The 20,298-nt window shown below is 37.8% G+C and overlaps 1 protein-coding gene across 10 annotated transcripts in view; it reads right to left on the bottom strand.

Moving 5' to 3' along the window:
- TUNAR (transmembrane neural differentiation associated intracellular calcium regulator) overlaps positions 1–20,298 on the bottom strand; it is a 175,814-nt gene that overhangs the window by 24,725 nt on the left and 130,791 nt on the right. The window contains exons 1-3 of one of the 10 annotated variants that reach the window (XM_074909264.1): positions 16,529–17,002; positions 9,682–9,786; positions 6,815–7,109 (exon numbers count right to left, since the gene is read on the bottom strand). The exons of 3 other annotated variants lie outside the window; for them this stretch is intronic. In XM_074909264.1, coding sequence (XP_074765365.1) covers positions 6,815–6,853 — 39 coding nt within the window. In that variant the 5' untranslated portion in view covers positions 6,854–7,109; positions 9,682–9,786; positions 16,529–17,002. 6 more of the 10 variants (XM_074909266.1, XM_074909265.1, XM_074909267.1 and 3 more) reach the window with 6 other exon arrangements.

Here is a 20,298-nt window from a genome sequence, read left to right as displayed (position 1 = left end):
TGTTCTCAGTGACGTGACGTGTTGAAACACTCTGAGCATTACACAAGTCATATCAGAGATGCTGTTCCCTTTATGCTGAGTTAACAACATCTCAGAATGGCTCCAAAGGAGCAGGTACAATGTAGATTGTCACACATTTCTATAGCAGTGTTTTGAGAATGTGTCCAGCTGTGCCAAACTGCAAAGCATTTTGATGCAATGTAAAGTATCTGCTATGGAATTAAAACACTGGAACCCAAATCAAATGGATATGACATCCGTGAAACAGATGACTCTTCCTAAGGAAAGCTGCCTTTTCTAGCTTTGATTAATACCGATAGAGAACAAGTACTATGTGCAGCAGCACAGAAACAGTACTATCCTAAGTGCCATTGTGGTCATTCATTAAGAGACACCTTCAAGAATGCTTTGAAAGCCCTTCCAAAGTCCTACCTTCTCCTGCTAATTATTTTGTACTGCTTCTATATTCAGTGAAAAGTTACATTTGCAATGAATACTTGAACAAAAAACCTTTCAACCAGTTTTTTTGGTTTAGGCACAAAGTAAAAATATAAATTAACACACAGGTCACAGGTCTTAACAAACAGTCTTGCCATGTACTTTCTCAACCAAAAGATTAAATGGTTTTGTTTTCAAGCATCAGACCTGCCTTCCTTAAAGGAAAGTTTCTGGTACTCTTAATATAGTTGAGTAACATCTTGCTTTACAGACAATATTGCTAGGTTTTGGGATGTGTTAAAGTCCTATTTTTTTCTCATCAAATATATCACAGTTTCACATTGAGGAGAAAGTGATGTTTTTCAATATCTAAGCATAAAATGCTAAGCCCCAAATTTTCAGATGTCAGAAGTTAAGAATAGGCACTGCATTAATATCCCCATTAAAGGGGAACAAACTATTAACGCATGATTTATATTCACAAACACCACATTGTTTTCTACTCACACCACTCTGTCTAGCTTGGTTGAAAACTGGGACAGGCATTCCTCCACTCTGTTTCCTCATAAAGAGATGTACCAGACATCCTTTACCCTTTTTGCAATCTCTTACTTTATCAAAGCTTACTGATCTCTTCGGTTCCTCAAGTTCTGTTTCTGAGGCTCTATCATGAATCAAATTCTTTGTTTATGTTCATGGACTTCAGTGCTTCTCCAATGTTTCTTAGCCAGCTAAAAATCACCTTACTTGTCAAAGTTCAATAATTATCCTACTATATTAGATTTATTCTCCTGATCTATTAATGTTGTATAAAATATACAAATATTATAAAGCCCACGCTCAAATCTTCAAAGGTATTTGGATCACTTAGCCTCCCTGATTTAAAAACGAACTAGGGGCCATATGATAAGTTCTTAAACACTAGCATGTGTTTGAACTTAAAACACTTTCACACATTCTAATATCCAAGGTTTCACAGAAAAATTGCCAGTTTAACTGGAAAAGACTTTCAGAAGCTCTTTTGTGATATTTACAGATAACATTAGGTTTAGTTTAGGACAGAGGGCTGTAGGCTGGGGACAAACCTGTGCACCATCACTGCTGATGAAATTAAAGTGCAGGTGATCCTGCTGGCTGCCCTGACTTCTGTGTACTGGAGTAACAGTATTTTGAAGCAAGTTATGTAACTGCTCACTACAATGAAGTATGTACTGGCTAACGCATTCCTTTCTAACCCTTTTCCACTGTAAGCCTGTAAAAAGTTAATGTCAGAAAAGATAAAAGAGTGTACTCAATGCAGCAGGGTGGATTTTAAGTTCTCAACATTTCTCAGGAATAAAACCAAGTGGACATTTCCAGTGGAAGTACTGCTTTTAATCAGACTTTCATACCCTTCTACATTAGTATGTCATTGGGTAAGTACAGTATGTGTTAGCATCCAGAAGTGTGTCACACTGGGAGCTGTACAAGTAGACCAGAGTGAGGCAGATACCCCTTAAGCTTCTGAGATATTCTACTGCAGAGTCATTCCAAAACTCTGGCACATTTGCAAAAAGCTTTTTTCCATCTCAATGTGTGCAAATTTTTCCTGGGTTTATATTAAGATACCAAGACAGGTTTTTTCCCCAATTTCCAATGTAAATTTAGCAGCTAAGTACTTTTGTACAAACTGTCTTTTTCTTTTTTTTATAGAGAGGATAAAAAGCTGAAAGATTACTTGGACAGAGGAGGGATGCCAGGGTCTGTAAGAATCACTGTTACATACCATATTCTCTGTGTCATCTTTTTGCTTACAAGTGCTGGATTCATAATGACCTGTGTGAATTCTAGATAGCAAGTCATCAGTTTTTTTATGTTTTAACTTGATTTTTTTCTGTGTTGAAATTTGATTAATTTACCAAGAGCCCTCAAAACCCTTACATACCCCCACAGCTATCCCTGAACTCTGACAGCATGAACAGATATACATGTACATCCCCCAGAACCTGTATGGCACGTTTAAGATATTTCTCTTCACGTTTAAGATATTTCTCTTCAGTAATTTTCTGTTTAATCTACGGTATACTTCCCCTGTGTAGTAAAGAAATTTTGTAATTAATGGTTACATTCAAACAGAATGGCTCAGGAGAGAAAAAAGAATTTTTAGGACAACTGTGTCAGACTGGAAAGGAAGTATGCATCAATAATTCCCTTTCACATTTGATACTTCAACTAGTATTAACTTAAAAGTCAAAATGCAAGTTATTAAGCAAAAAGAAAAGCACAAAATTAAGAGCAACCTTGAAGGGTTAGCGATGAACCGAGAATAAGGACATTTGGGTTCAATTTCGAACTCTTCCTTTGCCATGATAGCTTTGGGCAGTTTCTTTGTTCTTCAGTTCCTTATCTATTTAATAAGGATATTAATACTCGATTAATTCTACTCCTTGCCTGCATGCTTTTTGAAGGCCTCTTGAAGGTTTCTGTAGTAAAAATTACTTCTTCTGGTATCTGTAAAACTCTCAGCAAAATGGAGGTCTGCTTTTTGTTGAAGACACAAAAAGAACTAAAGGAGGGAATCACAGTCAGATCTTACATCTACCATAGACATGGCAAGAACTGCTGTTCAGTATCAGTAATATGGGCTATACAACATGTAGTGCTTTTAATTAAAGAACTGACCACTGAGAGCTGACAAACATTGGGACAGCTGTAACAGATCTAGTTAAAAGTCTACACAATAAAACATCTCCCTGCCAAAAAAAAAAAAAAAAAAAAATTAAGCATTGCAAATTTTCACTGAGAAAAAACATAAATAGATATCAGTACAATTTATTGTAACAAGTGAAAGTTTGACTAAAAATGTTAAAATGAAATGTTGTGTCATTTTGAAATCATAGATTTTTAGAGCTTTTCGTTTTTTAAAAATATTATACCTTTTCCATTTTTTATCCTGGTTTCTGAAAAAAAACAAATGTTGATCTACTGAAATTTCTTGTCAGATAAATATTCTTTCTGTGGTTATCTATGTTAAACAACAAAAGTTTAAGACTCATTTGGTTTTGGTTTGGGGTTTTTTGTGGGCCTTTCAAAAATCAGGTGTTTGCTCGATATTGAATCAAGACAGTTCAAGGCATTCCAAGTATAGAAACTGCTTATGTGTTGTATTATTAAAGTACATTTTTCTTGACTCGAAATAGTTGCTGCAAGTGTGGAAAATATTTCCACTATTCATTATAACTTCCCTGATAATGCAGATGGTTCGATCTCTAATTCATAGTTTATCTAAAGAAACAGTACAATAGACTGAATTGAAATACATGTGTTTTCAGCATCAGAACTTTACTGAATAGTATCTTGAAAGAAAAGGAAATTACTAGTTTTACTTGCTTTAGAATTGGCAGAGAAAGCCAAATACAGCTGCTGTGCAAATGTTTAAAGTAAATGATTAAAAATGTCACTAAAGAAAAAGTTCTAAGTCACAGTAAATCATTGACAGAAATGTCTGCTAAAGACAACGAACATCCTGTATTGTGCAATACCTTCTCTCTCAAAATCACACACTCCTTATAAAATAATCCACTATTCTTTCTATGTGTATGTTTCTATTATAGGGATAAAAGAAACAAATGAATCTATTGTTTCATTAGTGTACTGGATAAATTTAAAGGCTGCTATGCTTGCTTTTTCTAATATTTTTCTTTTTTTCCATAAAGCATAACCTAGCACAAAAAAAATGCACTCCATTCTGAAAAGGAACTGTTCTTTACAAATTACAATGAAGGAAATATTACTTGTCATGTAATATATATCCTAACAATATAGACATTTATAAGCATGAAATATCGCACAGGGAAAAAAAAATCCAGATGATCGTATGCTTCCTATTTCAATATATATCTACATTCTGTAAAGAGTTTACTGTAATCATTACTTCATATTCTGTTTCTGTACCCTAAAGATAAATATGTTCCTGGATCAAGTAAAGAGCAAGACATCATATATCAACTAAAAAATGAACATATTTAATGTAGTAGAAAGCTTGGTAAGTGTCGTGAACCTAGTAACAGTGAGGACTTTCATAAGATCAGTGATATTTTAAATGAATTGGTTTGGGATATTTTTTTATAAGTTGTTGGAAAAATTGACAATACCTAGTAGCAATGTTAATATTGTCACAAAAATAACTAAGGCAATGAATGATTTCAATAAGAATATACTTCTCTTGGATTTGGAGACCACTAATAAAAGTAAACTTTTGCATACTCTCATAATCCACTAACAATGTATCTGTACAGTTGCATGATCTTTAAGAATGTAATTAACCTATTTTGTTGTCCTAATTACAAGGAATAAGGATGCACATGGGTGAAAGAAAAAGTTATTTTGTTTAGAAGGGAAATACATATTATGCCTGAAACCTAATAAATCTGTTGCCGTGACAATTAAAGAGCCTGGTTTTATAAAATTTTCAAAATTTATTCACCTGAGTAGTTCTTACTCATACAAGTTGTCCCATTGATTGAAAATAGAACTACAGATATGAGGAGAGATTTGCAATGGGAAACGTGAATTTAGGATGCAGTCTTTGTTCACCTAAAGAGCTGAGGGAACTATTTCCACAAGTAAGAGCTTCTTTCTACAACGAAGATTGGAAGATATCATTTATGGGTTGTGTTGTCCTTCCTCAGTTCCCTTATTGGTTCTTATACTAGTCACACATTTTAGATGGTAAAATACACAAAAAATCTACATCAATGCACATATATGCATATTTTGAACCTTTACTTCTAAAATGAAGGCTGGTTCCTCTGAACCCTACTGAAAAACTGTCACACTACAAGATGTATTTGTATTGTCTCTCCTCCTACTGCAGGGCTTTGAAAAAGCTGCATAACCATTCCCTCTCTCCATAAGAGTTTGTCTTACGGAGTCCTTCATCATACAAGGAGTACATGTATTGGTAATTACCACAAAATTCCATCTTTTTAATAGGATTTAAGCTCTGATTCTTGTTCATGAGTCCTGGTGTGGTGTGGCCTGGCTTTTTTACTTTGGCTCTTTGCATCCCTCTCACCCTTAAAACCTGCTGCTGGGAACCTGTCACCTCCATACCGAGCTAGACAACCTGTGATAACTACCACACAAACCCACTCCTGGTCTATTTCTAACCCCATCAAAAGCAGTAGGATTTGACAGGGATTACCCTCAGAGCAGGGGCAGGCCCTTACCGCAGTTTACTCCTCAAGAGGCAAGCTCAGTGATCAACCAGAATGCATAAGAAAATACATATATTTCACATCACCATTCTTTCATCTTTTAGTTCTACCCTAATTTCTGAAACAGAGAACCAAGCAAACCAGGTTTTCTGGAAAACTAACCCGTTCTTCCATCTCAGTACACTCACTATATAATTCCTGATCTGCTTGGCAATTTCCTGATAATGACCCTAAATTTTGGTACCTCAGGTAGTTAGTTAATAATATCACTTTATACTCCTCTAGCACCTTTCATCCAGGAAGGTGAAAGCACATTACAGCTGTTAATGAAAAGTATCTCACAACATCCACTGAAGCCTTTTATAATAATTCTCAACACCCTGCATGACAAAAATTACTTGATATGAGAACATCTTGTACTGGGTTTGCTTATTTTACAACTTGGGTCATATCAAGAGTAACACTATCATAATTCACAGTGGTCACTTTTTGGCTTTCTAATGTGTGTAAAAGGATCCACCTTCTCCTGTATCTAAAACACAGCATCCTGGTCTGCATTTGATATTTGTTTCTTACAGGAAACAAAATAAAGTAAGTATTTTGTACCTGCAGATTTTGCAGACATTCAAAACCCTTTTATATCTTTTATTTACTCAGATAATACCCATTCAGGACTATTATTATGTTGATACAGGATTTCTTTTACCTTCTATTTTTGCCTTCTAGCGGTCAGTGCATGACTGAGGTGCAGGAAAGGTATAGCACCATGACCCCAGAGAGACAGACAGAGCGAGAGAAAGAGGAGGCAGGAGGAGGGGAACACAGGGAGGGGAAAAGAGAGAGACATGTCAAAGCAAATTCTTAAACATCCTCTTTAGCATGGAAATATGTACAATACAGCTACTGATGTCCCAGTCCAAGTGCAAATGACAGCACAGGTGTGCACAAACACACATACGCACATATACACTGTCACAAAGCAAGGGAGAAAGACAGAAATGATCTTACAAAGCTGCTGCAGTAATCAGGACACTTGCTCCTGGAAACAACCATACAAACAAACATTCTTTTGTTAGCTTTCTACATTTTTTCAATTTTCTTTTGCTAATTGCTATTGTTTTTACCTCTCACCATAACAGAAATATGGTTATTATTAAAAGGAAGGAAAAAGGCCTTACCATGCAGTGCATCAGGAAGAGATGAGAAGCACAGAGCATGCTGCAGAGATTAAGCTCAGCATGGCATTCAGATATCCTTTAGAATTGAAGAAAATTGTCCAACCCATTCTTCCTAACAAAGCGGACAAGTTTTCTCTAGGCTTGAATTTTTCACCAGAAATCAGATCCTTACAGTGCATTATATTTTCTTCTTCAGGAGATATATTTCCTCCAGTTAAGTTTCAGCTCCGCAATGCCATTTCCAATCAGCTCTAAGAAGTTCTTCATTCCCAGATCCGTGGTGTCATCAGAGGGACTCCAAAGAAAATCAAAGAAAGAAAGAAAAAAAGAAAATAATACCTTACCAAAGCCCTGAAATTATTATGCAGAAAAGGAGAAGAAAAAAGGAAAAAAAAAAAAAAAAACAAAACAAAACCAAACAAACAAGCCCTCATTTATTCTATTATCTACGTGTTTCACAACAATCAGTACTACCTCTTTGGTCTCATATATGCAGTGCTGATTACTTGTAATAAAGGAAGAGGCAAAAACTTTCCCAATTCACACATGATGCATTTTCATTACTGCTGCTCAACTGTGCACTACCAAACAACCCTTCTCATCCTGAGGAATCTTTAAAAACATCTGACAAAAACATCAGCTGTCCCTTTCCCTTCCCAAAGAACATGAATATTAGAATTTCTAGAAGGGTGTTGGAGAAAGCTTGGCAAATAACCCCAAACCACAAATTAGATCTAAAAGCAAAAACCTCAAAGCAGGAGAGTTCTTGAGCAAGGAGATACCTTGCCTGAAAAATTTGGGGACACGCACTAACTCATCGTAGGGATGGAGAAAGGGATAAAGAACAATGGGTAACAGAGGGTTTGGAGAGGATGAGGTGGGACCGAATGGGTCTCAGGCAGGAGTGGGATCCTGAGTCACCCTCAGCCTCCTGCCTCCTCGCTGACAGCAGCTCGGGTTTCCCCTGCACTTTCTGCAAAGCATATTAATTGATTCTGGTTGCTGAGCAACTAACTCTGGGGAGCCACATCGACGGCTCCGGCTTCGGCACAGCTTCAGCAACAGCAGCAGGGAGAGGGGACGGTCTCCCCTGCCTCACTCCTCCTCTTGGGGCTCACTCACCCTCCCCAGGTTGCCTTCAGCTGCCCTGCAGGAAAGCTTTGCAAGGAAAAGGAAAAAGCCCCCGTTAACGTATCAGTGAGAGGAGGTGGGGTTGTTCCCCCCACCCTGTGAAGCATTGGCAGGACTCAGGCGAGCAGCCCTACTTTGTGCTGACAGCACCGCTGCAGCCCCAGAGGGCATCCTCAGCCCTGCGGGGTGTTAGGGCTGGGGGGGTTGGCGCAGCCATGGGAAACCCACCCAGGCCTGGTAAGATAGGTGAACCGGTGTGGTGAAGCTGGGTTAACCCTCTAGTCCTCCAAGCACACTTCAAAGATGTTAAAATGACAAGTTATGCCAAATCATGGGTTCAAAAGTGAGTTTCCAGTTGAAGCTGTGGCCACTTAAGCTCTGTCCCTGTAATAATGGGGTAAATGTATTATTTATTTCTGACCTCTTTATCATGTTGCACTTCAGACAAAGCAGGCATTTCTCTGGCTGAAAGGGTACACAGTAAGCCAGAGCCACCATCCAGAGGAACTGCCTGGACATCTTTGTCAGAGACTGCAAAATGGAGCTCTCTGATATAACCTTGTTGTTGCTTTAACTGATGCTGTGTTTAAATTCCTCATAGGAGAGAAGCAGCAATGAGACCGTTTGGTTTTGGCCCATAAAAGATATGGGATAACTGGGTAACTGGAGCTGGCTCCAAGGGGCTCCCTCCTAGAGTGCCTTGACTGATGGTTCCATAAGACAGACACAAGATTTCTGAAAGGTTGATGCCAAGTGGATGGACCCCGAACAGGACCTGATCACTGCAATTTGTGGCAGGGCTTCCACTGACTTCTGCAGCTCTAGAGCCTGAAAAAAAACCCTCCAAAACACCCCAGTGTCTGAAACAAGACATTTCTCTTGTGCTCTCATTTTGGAGAAATCCTTAGATCATGGCATTTGTTCAGCACTAAGCTGTCTTTCCGTTGCACAGGTAAGATGTAAGAAATGAAAAGACATCAAGATTTCTCTCCCTGTGATCTGGCAGTAAGTGCAATATCAGATCTTGGCCAAACTGCTCACGCGTGGTTACTGTCAAAGACCTGAGCTAGATCAGCTCTTTATTCTGTTATAGTGATAGGACAAGTTAAAGGTCAAGGTTCTGAGAACTGCCTTAGCTTGCAGTCACTTAGACAGAATTATCTAATTCTCCCTTTAAAAAACTCCAACCTATACCTTGTGTGCACTATCTAAATGGCAAACACTGGGTCTTTGTGAAAAGGTGACAGGTTATCTTAAGCAAAGGAGTAACTTTTCTGACAGTAGTTTAGCTCCACCATACTCTGCTTTCATGTTTTATAAAGAAAAATCTACAGTTTAATCTCATTTTCTTGCAAAAGCCAGATGCTTCATGTATATTCAAAGCTCAGGAAAGACCATCAGATCAGGTTAGCAGAGCTGCTGTATGAAACAGATTGCAGAACATAGTCAGTTTATCCAATATGTCTACTGATATGAGCATATACTGGGGGTATTCCTAATCCCCCAAGTACAACATACAGAGAAATGTGGGAACTTCAGTTTTGATATAGTAAATGAAAGTCATTTAGCCTCCTACCAACAACAGACTACAGCAGGATAATTCTAAGGAAGAGATCCTGTAGTTCACCTACTCCATGAAAAGGTGTCTCCTGAAGTCTTCTAACATACTAAACATAGATTAAATACATTAAAACACACTAAACCTACACATAATAAACAGACTGTTCTTGACTTACATGATTTACGTAGTTAATTTGGTATCACTGATTCTCCCTTTATCTCTTCTTATGACTCTTTGGACATTTCTTTTGACTGTCTCTCATAGTACTTCATCTTTTTTCCTGGATAGGAATAAATCCAACAAGGTTTCCTCTAGCAGTGGTTGATGCAGAAAATGTATTTTGTTGTTTGTCACTGCTCATATATGACACTGCTTCCTTTAGCCCACAAGTTTACTTGCAACAAAGTGCTGAAGAATGACAAAAAGCAGGGTTTAAAGGGAGCTAACCCACCTCTGTTTTACAGCAGGATCAATCACACACATGATTCAAACCACAACACTAGCCCTGGGAAATGGCTTTCTAACCAATGCCTGACAAGTCTCCTTTCAGGAAACTTCATGCTTTTAAAAGGCAATTTATTCCAATGCCTCATTACTGTAACTAAAAAAAGGGTATTTCTAAGCTTCATTGCTGCAAAGTTAAATGCACTATTTCTTGTCCTATTCACAATGATCAAGGAAAAGAGCTCCTCCATTCCTTGTTGCAACTACCTTTTAGGTATATAAAATTCATTGTATCTTTTCTCAGTCTCTTCCCTTTCTAGATCAAAAACTTTTCTGAGACTTGACTCTTTTGTCACTTTTTAGGGAATGGTTCATCACACACTGACTTCTGGATCACAACAGTACAGGAAACTGAGTGTGAATTTACACGTGTATAGGGATGCACATTAATGCATGCAAAAGCAAAAAGTAACAGACAGTGTCTGACTTGGGAAGTGAGTCACATAACATAGGAACAGGGAAACAAGGGGAGGACTTCATCATCCTGCTGTGATAATAGGGTTAAAATAGTGTTTTAATATTCATTTTTCCTTTCTGAATGAAATGGGGTGACAGAAAGTAGAAAATTAAATATAGCTAGGTTGTGTGTGTCAGTCAATGAGTCCTTCCAACCTGTGGAAAAGATGGTTCAATTTAAGGGCATAAGGGAAAAAAGACTACTTTTTCCTTTGAATTTGTATCATGATTCATGAAATACTAAATAGAAGAGGGAAGCTAGCACAAGATCTCAAGTAGATAGTACATGAAAAATACAGTAATAGATAGAGAAAATATTAGGGGGAGTAAGTGCTTAGGAGTGATGAAAGCCTGGAAAATATATGAATGTTTAGACTAAAGGAACAAAGGGAGGTGGAGAGATTTCCCAGATACTTACAAAGACATTAAGTCTACATGAACACACTTCACCATACACATAGTAAAGAAAGATTTGTTTCAACATGATAAGCTGTAGTTGTTTTATCTTTTCCACTTTTACTCCTTTACATTCATACTGGTGCCTGTTTTTATCTGCAACAGTACAATCTTTAAAAAGTGTGACAACAGATTATTAATATTTTAATGTGCCTTGTTTTGTACTTTATTTTTACAAGGAGAAATACCAAACAGTTTTGAAGCTCTCCGTATTGGAGCACATATCATAAAAAGTGCTAAGGAAGGGCAGTTGAAGGGTAAAAGTGATAAAACAACCAACCACAGAAAGGAAGCAAGTCAACAACTGGTGATTTCAAAATGAAAGCAAAGTGACATGTAAGAAAGAGCCACCAGATTATGAAAAGAAATTGTAGGAGAGGTAGGTCTGGAGATGTCAACATTTGATCAATTTTTTTTTTTTTTTTTTTTTTTAGAAAATGCAAGGATACTTAGAAAAAATTCAGTCTCTTACAGAAAGCAAGTGCAGTATCACACAAGGCTTGAATTTAATCTCATATAAATGCTTTTCATTATGCATTGAAAAGGCTGACTAATGCACGTGTTCTGTTCCTATTCCATCTTTTATTTATCTTTTCTCTTCCCACTTTTCTATCCTTTCAATAGTAGCGTTATCCTTTTTGAGAAAATGAGTATCCTGCAAGCCTAAGAATCAGAGCAAGCTAGGACCCAGTCAGCCCTCCAATACACCTTGGTTACTGTTGCTGAATCAGACCGGCAGCGTCCCTCCATATTCAAGACCTGTAGCCACATAGGGCCCATACTACAAGACCGTGGGCATCAAAATCATGGGGAGGCGCAACAGGGCATGGAAAATGGTTGGGCAGAAGCCCATTTCGGATCTTAGACCAGCTCCTCTGTGTTTCTGAGACCTGATAATAAGAGAAAAGCCCCAGGGAGCCAAATGGGAAGAAAAAAGACCCTTCTGTCAGTATGTTCTAGTCCAGGGTGTAGGAAAGGACCAAATGGAAGGATGACATTTGAAGAAAGTGAGGGCTTTCAGGAAGAACAAAGTGGTGGCCCAAGGTAGGGAAACGGTGCCGCCTTCTAGCTGGGTGTGGATGCTGGTGCTGCAGGGAGGGCAGTGAGGGTGGATGGGCTCCTTACTGTGCTGGGCAAGTACTGTCCCCTAGCCTGAGGGAGAGCAGAGACCCCTGGGGACTTGGAAAATGTGGGCACAGGCTGTCAGGCTTTAAGAAGCTGAAGGTTAAAAATCTCCCAGGAATTTCCCTGAAAGTGTCAGGAGCAGGGAAGACAAGGGAGCTGGAAGCAGAGCTGTGCCAGCATTGCTCCTTGGGTGCTCAGACTGCTTCAGCAGCCACTGTCATCAGGAGACGCCTTCCCACAGGGCAGCACAGACTGCCACCCATGTGGGCTCTGAACTGAGTGACAGGGGAAACCTCCTCCAGTTCACCAACTGCCTGACACAGTATTGCCTGGCCACCAGAAGCAAATGAAATAGCTTGTTTACCAAAATATTGGCCTTCATTGCAATCATAGCTTAATAGTTAGTAGAGACCATCACTTTATTCCTTGCAAGCCAAACTTTTTCCGATAGCTGCCATTTGAGAACTGAACTAGATTTTTAAAAGCAGTACTGTATATAAAGGATACAGTAATTTTAACATAAGTGCAAAGATATGCACAGATCATGGAAATAATTTAAAGTATGAAATACAAGGTTTAATTCAATTATGAACCAAATTTTAATTAAAAACTTCTGAAAATAATTTGCAAAGATGTTTTCTGGATATGTTTCTCATTTTGACCTTTCAATATCCTGTGTCTCAACTACTATTCAGTCAATTGCAGCACAAACAACTGAATTGATTTCTTGCCTTTTTAGTTTAAATTCCATCATACATTCATGAGAGTCTGAGCTTCAGCGAGTGCATTTCCAGATCATCAGCAGCAATTAATTGGAAAATCTAACCATAAGAAATAGCCTTTCATTAAAAAAAAATACAAAAGCATGACAGAGGATGTACATATAGTTCCATCTACCTGCAGTATACTTAGTATCCCTAAAAATTATTTCTAACATACTTTAAATATAATATTAATGTAATTATTTTCAATATTTTATATGGGAACTGGTCTTGTTCTGGTTTAGTTTCCACCAGTGCAAATCAGACTAAGATATCATAGTTGTCAAAAACTTGCAACAGTAAGGAGATAGTACAACCAATGGCAATTAAAGACAGTAAAATGCAAAACATTTTGGATTTGTTGTTCTCTTTTTAAATAAATGCTACTTTACTACAACCTAACCAACTGACTAAGGAATGATAAAAGGTTACAGCGTGTGGTTACTAATTTTTGGGTTTGCTCGTACTTTCACAAGTTAGTCGGGAATTAATTTTAATGGATTTGATTCAAATTTCATTTATAGAGAAGTAAACCTCCTACATTCAATGATTACAATGAAATCGTCTTTAATTTACATCAGTGTAGTTAGTAACAACAGATACATATTAATAACTCTCCATTGCAGAGTTACCTTCAGTTTAAATTTGCTGTGTACTGGTAACATAGTACTGCTTCCCTTACATCACCCTAACACTAAAAATAGCATTTCAATATAGCTGTATCAAAAATGTATGCACAAAAATGTGACTACCTGGCTAGCAGCACAACCATATTCACTGCATACATACACCAAGTATCTTTTTTCTTTAGAAAAAGAAAACCTGGTTAAAATCAACTTCTTGGCACACAAATGGAACATAAGTGAATAATCTCAATTTATTTTTAAAAGGGATATCTTGACTTAAAATGCCATATTGCAAAAGCAAGATGCAATGGCAGTTGTAATTTTTGGGGGTTCATCAATACTGAAGTTACATGCCAAAATGAGTGCTCTGATCCTACTGCTCTGACCTAGGTAGCAAAACGCTCCCTGTTTTCTATGGGAAGAGGACTGGGCTCTGTTCTTAGGAGCCCAGTCTCAGACAAAAACTGCTTAGCCTACTACACCAAATAGAGACAGACTTGCACCTCTAATGCTGCTTAAATAGACTAGTTCCACGTGTACATTAAACCACTCTGGAAGACAGGTACTATTTTCGGAGAGGTGGTGATGTGTTTGCAGTGTCTGTGTTCGAACCAAAATCTCATTAGAAAAACAGTAATCTTGCTGTACAGCCATGTAGTAAGATAGGACACGCAACGCATGAATTCACTGAATCTCAAGGGTGATCATCTGCCTGAAATCCTTTTCTAGATAAGCATGTTCGCACATGGTAAAAAAAAAAAAAAGCTCTCAAGCAGCAACAGTTATTACTGCTGAATAAATATTCACATTATTTCTCAACAGGCAATATACCCACCGGGCAAAAAAAATAATAGTATGCTAATGAAGGATTAGACAGGCACTGGCTAAATTAGCCCTACTACAGTCTTGTTAAGCTCTTGGGTGTGTATTACATGACATTACTATTTAATACCATAGAACAAAAATTTATTTCTTTCTCCCCTCCTTTTGTTTTCCCTTTTTTTTTTTTTTTCTTTAATAGAAGAGGTGGAGATTTCTTTTTCTGGGTTAACTTCCAAGCATCAAGAAAAGCAACATAACCTGATTATTCATATGATTCACACCTAGAGCTCTTAATTACTACACTACATACAGGATACTGCTAGAACAAACACTGCACAGCAGCCAAAGTAGTCCTAAATATTATTAAATACTCTAAAATGCAGAGTATGAGTGTTGGCATGATACTGCACAGTACTTGAATAAATGCACTTTGAGGAATTTGACAGAAGCCAGATTTAAGTAACTGCTGGCACTTCTATTCTGAATACTGTTATTCTCCAAAATCCCTGTATGTTGACTGGTAAAGCCTTTCAAAACATGCCTGTTTATTCTTTGCTTCACAAAAGACTCATCAGTCAGTTTGGTTTGGTTTTCTGTTTGCCACTAGCAGGAGGTATCTTTGTAAGCAGCTTTCTGGTGAAAGTCACTGGGAACAGCTCAGCAAGTCCCTGAAGTTCAACAGAGAATGCCACTTAGCTGGGAGGAAAGCAGACTCTAACAGTCATCTTCAGCCAGGCTCTTTTAAATCATTCTTAAGTAATTACTCCATTGATTCATTTTTTGAAAATTTACAGATGAATAAAGCACAGGTACTCAGAAGGATTCCTCAGACCCAACAGTTAAAAGCAAAATATACAAATATAGAGCCACAAAGGGGGTACTCTGAAGTATCTCTTCTTAAAAAAAAAACAAAAACAAAAAAAACAAAAAACCAAAAAACCCAAATCCAAAAAAAAAAACCAAAACCAAAACTGGCCTAAACATGTTAACTTTTTATGATACATCTACTTCTTAAATATTCCATTTGACTTTAAGATTTTGTTTGGTGCTGGTCTCTTTAATTAATTAATCACAGTGTTTGCACATCTTGAATGCTTTATTTTAATGTCTCACTCCCTTCTGTGGATTGATCTGCTGCGAGATTTTAATGAGAGCCATTTCTCATGTTTTTATGCAGAATTATTATATGGAGGAGAAAGTGATAATAACTCAGTCTTCTGTTAATTACACATCTAATTATTCTTAGAAGTTTATTTATAATTGTGTCTGCCAGCAGGCTTTGTTTCAATTATCATAGCCAGATTGGAAATGGAGCTTAAATTAATTGCTTTCTGTAAACAACCATATTTTAAAACAAACAAAAAAAGTATTAATATTTTTTAGCTCAAAATAGTCTCTTCTTTGATAGTCACTCTTGTAAACAAATCTTAGAGAACCATGTAAAATCTCTGTATTTTAATAATAATAATATGTAAGCTAGCAAATGTTCTCAGAGGACAACAAAAAAAATTAAGATAAAAACTATTTATGGTCAAAAGCGCTTTTTTTTTTTGGTTTTCCAAATTGTAAGCAGGGCTTTTATGTTAAAAGTCTTCAAATAGGAAGCCTCACCTCTAGAGGCACAGCAGTGCCATTATTCAAAGAGAATAAGTGTTCTTTCAAGGGTGAAAGGGAAAGAAATATCTACTTTTGATGCTGTTAGATTCCCACTTGCAGGCTAGGAACCCCTTGTTTACCACAGTATCTCTACAATGACGCAGAACTCATCTGAAACGTAAGCTGCCCTAAGATATCAGTTCAGGAAATCGTGTTTTCAGGGAAAAACTTCAACAAAAGTCATCTTTAGGAAGTACAATCCTATAAATATTATTGCATTTATCATATGGAATAACATTGTTTTAATCAGAGTAATCAATCTAGAATTATAGGATGACAGAAAGAGATTTAGACTGAGATATTTCACTATACACAGGTGACTGATGTACATATGCATCCTCTTCCAATAGTATATAAGCGTATACAATAGTTGCATATGTTAGGGATTAATTTGGAGTGAGATCAGATCTTGGCTATAGAAAGCAATAATACTTCTTACAGGTAGTGGATTGACAACCTGACATTCAGAAAATGACAACATGCAACACTGCATATTTAAAATTTAAGAACTACAGTTTGCCTTCATATCAAACACATTTCCCTTCTAGACCAGACCCCTGCGAGCCCCTGCTCCCTTATCAAAATGAACACTGGAAGAGAAGCCCATGAGACTTACCTGTTTGCCTTACAGGAGACGAAGAAGTTTAAAGCATCAAAGTTCTCATGACAATCAGCCACTAGCATTTAGCTTATGTTGAAATAATTACACATTCTTCCATCTTTTAGCTTTCTCAGTAAGTGAAAGCTGCTGATGGATGCCAGCAGCCTTGTTAAAATATCACTGTAATCCGTGCAAGCTCTGGAGATTGCTTAGAAAACCAAGTCATAAACATGCAGTGTCTATACTTCACAAGCAGCTCAGCATTTTCCAAACGTGTACACGTCTTCCTTTTCCCATACTGTACTTTACAGAGCACTCTACCTATCTTAATTTGAGTAGAAATAAACACAGTTGTTGAAAGTAAAGTCTATGTGAACGAAAGTGTTTTACATGGTTAAGCTTTCTTACATCAAATAGTTATGATTTTAGGAAAGGAGACAGCCTTTAGGTTTTTTGGTTGTTGCTCTTTCCTCTTAAAAAATAAAACAAAGCTTCAAATAGAGAAGAAGCAAAGAAGAGGATATAGCAGTTCCAAAAACAGCAGGCAAGGATGGGTGTCTTGTGATTGCTTTGAGTTAATACTCCTCAGGGGGAGATGAAGAAAGCACAAATACAGCAAAATCTGTCTTACAGAGTAAAAATCTGTTGTATAAGCCAGTCTCTGGCAAAGTAAAACAGCATGTGCATTTATTCCATTAATTTCTAACATACCAGAGTGCAAAGGAAATTTGAAGCTTTCTGTTTATTAGAGCTAAACAGGTAGGAAGAGGGAAAGAAAATTCAGTATATGTAACTACCGTAATTGTTTCTGCTCCCCTGAGAAACGTATCAGATAGCTCAAAATCTGTCAGAGATGTGTATGTGAAAGCAGCATTTATCAGTACCACAGAACATTTTATCATTACCAGTACTGTCTGGAGTATATGTGGAGAATGAACATTTAATAATGCTGCATCCCCTAGATACAAATAAACACATCTGTGACTGCTCTTTCTACAGCCTTAACACACCAGGTCTTCTGACTCTCTGGAAAATACGACTATGAAGGCTGCTACAGGAATCATAAGTTCTGAACACTTTGGAATAACTTACCCAAATACTGGCACCAAGCAATGGGAACTTCAGCCTAAAAACCCTAACTCAAATCCCACTGAAGCCCACAAAAATAGATTTTGAGAGGCTGTGGTTGAGGACCTTTACTGGCTGGCTCCTGTGTCCCTGGACACCACTACATAGCTAGACCACAGAGTCATCAAAAACATCTTGGAATGAGCTGGTTGAAACCCTGCTCTGACCTGAAGCTCTCCTGGACGCAACAGTGAGATGCTGGGTATGAATTTGCTTTGATAATGTATGCAGCACAAACACATGCCTGTTCCTTTCAGGGTCAAAAAAGAAAACACTCCATTTGATGAGTCCAGTCACAGACCAAAATGCCACTGAGCCAAATGCTATTCAAGCATAAAACAAAGACACTCCCCAGTTGCATGACTTTACAGTCCAGCTGCACCTTTCATACTTTACACACACACACACTGCCCACTTGCCATGCTACTAAATCTTGCAGAACACAGGGTTCTTGAATTTAAAGCTTTCTAATTATTAACACTCCCATACTATGGGTTGTTTTTTTCCCTGTAGCAGGGCTTGATCTAGCCCTTTCCAATCAATGAAAACATAGGATTTTGAAAAAGTAAAATTACCCCAGTTGTTATAGAGGCTGGAGTCAATGTGCATTTGTGTGATACACTGAAAACATGAAAAATGAGGGGGAAAAAATGGCCATGTTTTTCATTTGAGCTCTGAGGAACTGCACATGCTAGACACAGCAAATCCTACATCCTTGGCACAGAAGAAATCATTAATAGCTCAGGATTTTTCTGAAAATGCTGTAGCACTAAGTTTAGTTTGCATATTCCTTTCTTTGCCATATACACAATTCTGTATTTTGCTGCAATACAAGTACCCTGTGCTTATATGCGTGTGGAAAACTGCCTGCCCTTTGATAATGCTTTGGCTGCTGATCTTCTTGCAGGGGAAGATGATCAGCATCATATGTCCCTAACCATTAAATATGCTGGCAACTTCCTCTATGTATAATGCCCAGGTGGAAGGCAAATACTCTTTCGGGATGCTCAGGAACCCCACTGCCTCTGAAAAAGCTGCAGATAGGAAGGCAGGAACAGAGGTTTTTTGAGCATTGCAGAGGAAATCCCAGCCTACCACTCAGTTCAGAAACTTTCAGTGACACCTTGAGTTGTATCAACTCCACTCAGACCCTTCTGTGTCCTTAACAAGATTTCCCTCTTCCTTGTCAACTTTGCAATTTGGCTGGGTGTTTGCTCCTTTCAGGAGCCTCCAGCCAAGCCTTTGACAGAGCATCACATGCAATACCCCTGCAATAAAAAAGCACTAAAGCAGCTGCATCATCTATCATGGCGTATGTAAGCAAACAGCAGCGCTTCCACCCAGAAAGAAGCTGCCACTTCCACTGATGCAGCATACAGTGCTTTCTGCATGCTAACATATATTTCCCACTAGATTGATACCACAGATGAAGGGTTATTCCCAGAACTGTCACTGCAACAAAGTCTCTGGCGTTATGTGGCAGAAATCTCAATGCCCATCCTGTTTTCAACCCACATTTGACCTCTAAATATGCTTATTGTGCATTCCATCTGTGTAGCATGCCCAGGGTTCCTACTTTGGGTTCCCAGCCTAAGAAATCTTTGAAGAGGTCTGATGCTGAATACACTTTTGAAAGGCTGGATCATTTTAACATTGGGCAGTAGGAGAAAAAAAATTAGAAAGACAGATACAAGATATCAATAGCTTCTTTCAGAAACAGGGGCCAGCAGCCCTGAAATTTGTCACTATCTTGTTAAGCATCAAGAACTTAATGTTTTGACACTACAAAGTGCACCTGCCTCTAGAAATTATTTTGAATGGCTGAAATACCCCTCTTCCATCAGGTCCAATAATCCTTGTGTAAAAATGCTTGCCTTATATTTTGTACAAAATACTTCCAGCACTCAAAGATACATTTTAGGAATAGAGGACAATGTGTGTATGTCCCAAAGCTAGGATATTAATAACACTAGAGGATATATAGTTTTCCATGAGACATGGCATTTCAGCTACTGACTGCAAAATACTGAATTTGTTCCAAGGGTTGTTTTTGCATAGGAAGGTGACAATACCCTTGCAGAGGGCTTATGGGTATCCCCCTCTCATCCTGGGAGAGTCTGAGTGTCCTAGGAAGGACTCTGAGCATCTTCAGCTCCTTTTGAAAGTCAGCAGGAACTGAGTGAGCATATACAGCCCCCCAAGGAGCCAGGATCCTAAGCAAGCATGATATAATGATGTATTGTGTCATTTGGATTTTCCTACATACTATTCTAGCATGAAAAAAGCCTTTGACAGATTGAGATCAATTAATTTCAGATAATACATGCAACTCCCTGAGCACCAAAGACCTCCAAATATACTTTTTCTTCATATCCTGCTCGGAGAATCCTCACCAAATCAATTCTTATCTATGCATCTTGACAAGTTATTTTCACTAAATAATAGATCCTGCACAATTTCCTTGGTGAAATGTAATCAAATGGCAAAATAATCCCAAGACCTAGAAGAAAATGCTAAAAAAACGTTATCAGCTACTAAAAGTTAGCACTGTCCAGGGTGCAGAGTTTTATAAGAACAAACAATAAACAAGGAACACATAGATAAACAGAGGTGGAAACTGGTGTCTTTAACGATTATGTTACTTTTATCTCTAACCA

This window comes from Athene noctua, chromosome 6, assembly GCF_965140245.1.
Source record: "Athene noctua chromosome 6, bAthNoc1.hap1.1, whole genome shotgun sequence".
Lineage (NCBI taxonomy): Eukaryota > Metazoa > Chordata > Aves > Strigiformes > Strigidae > Athene > Athene noctua.
The sequence above is the reverse complement of the archived record's forward strand: the minus strand, read 5'-3'. Positions and strand labels throughout refer to the sequence as shown.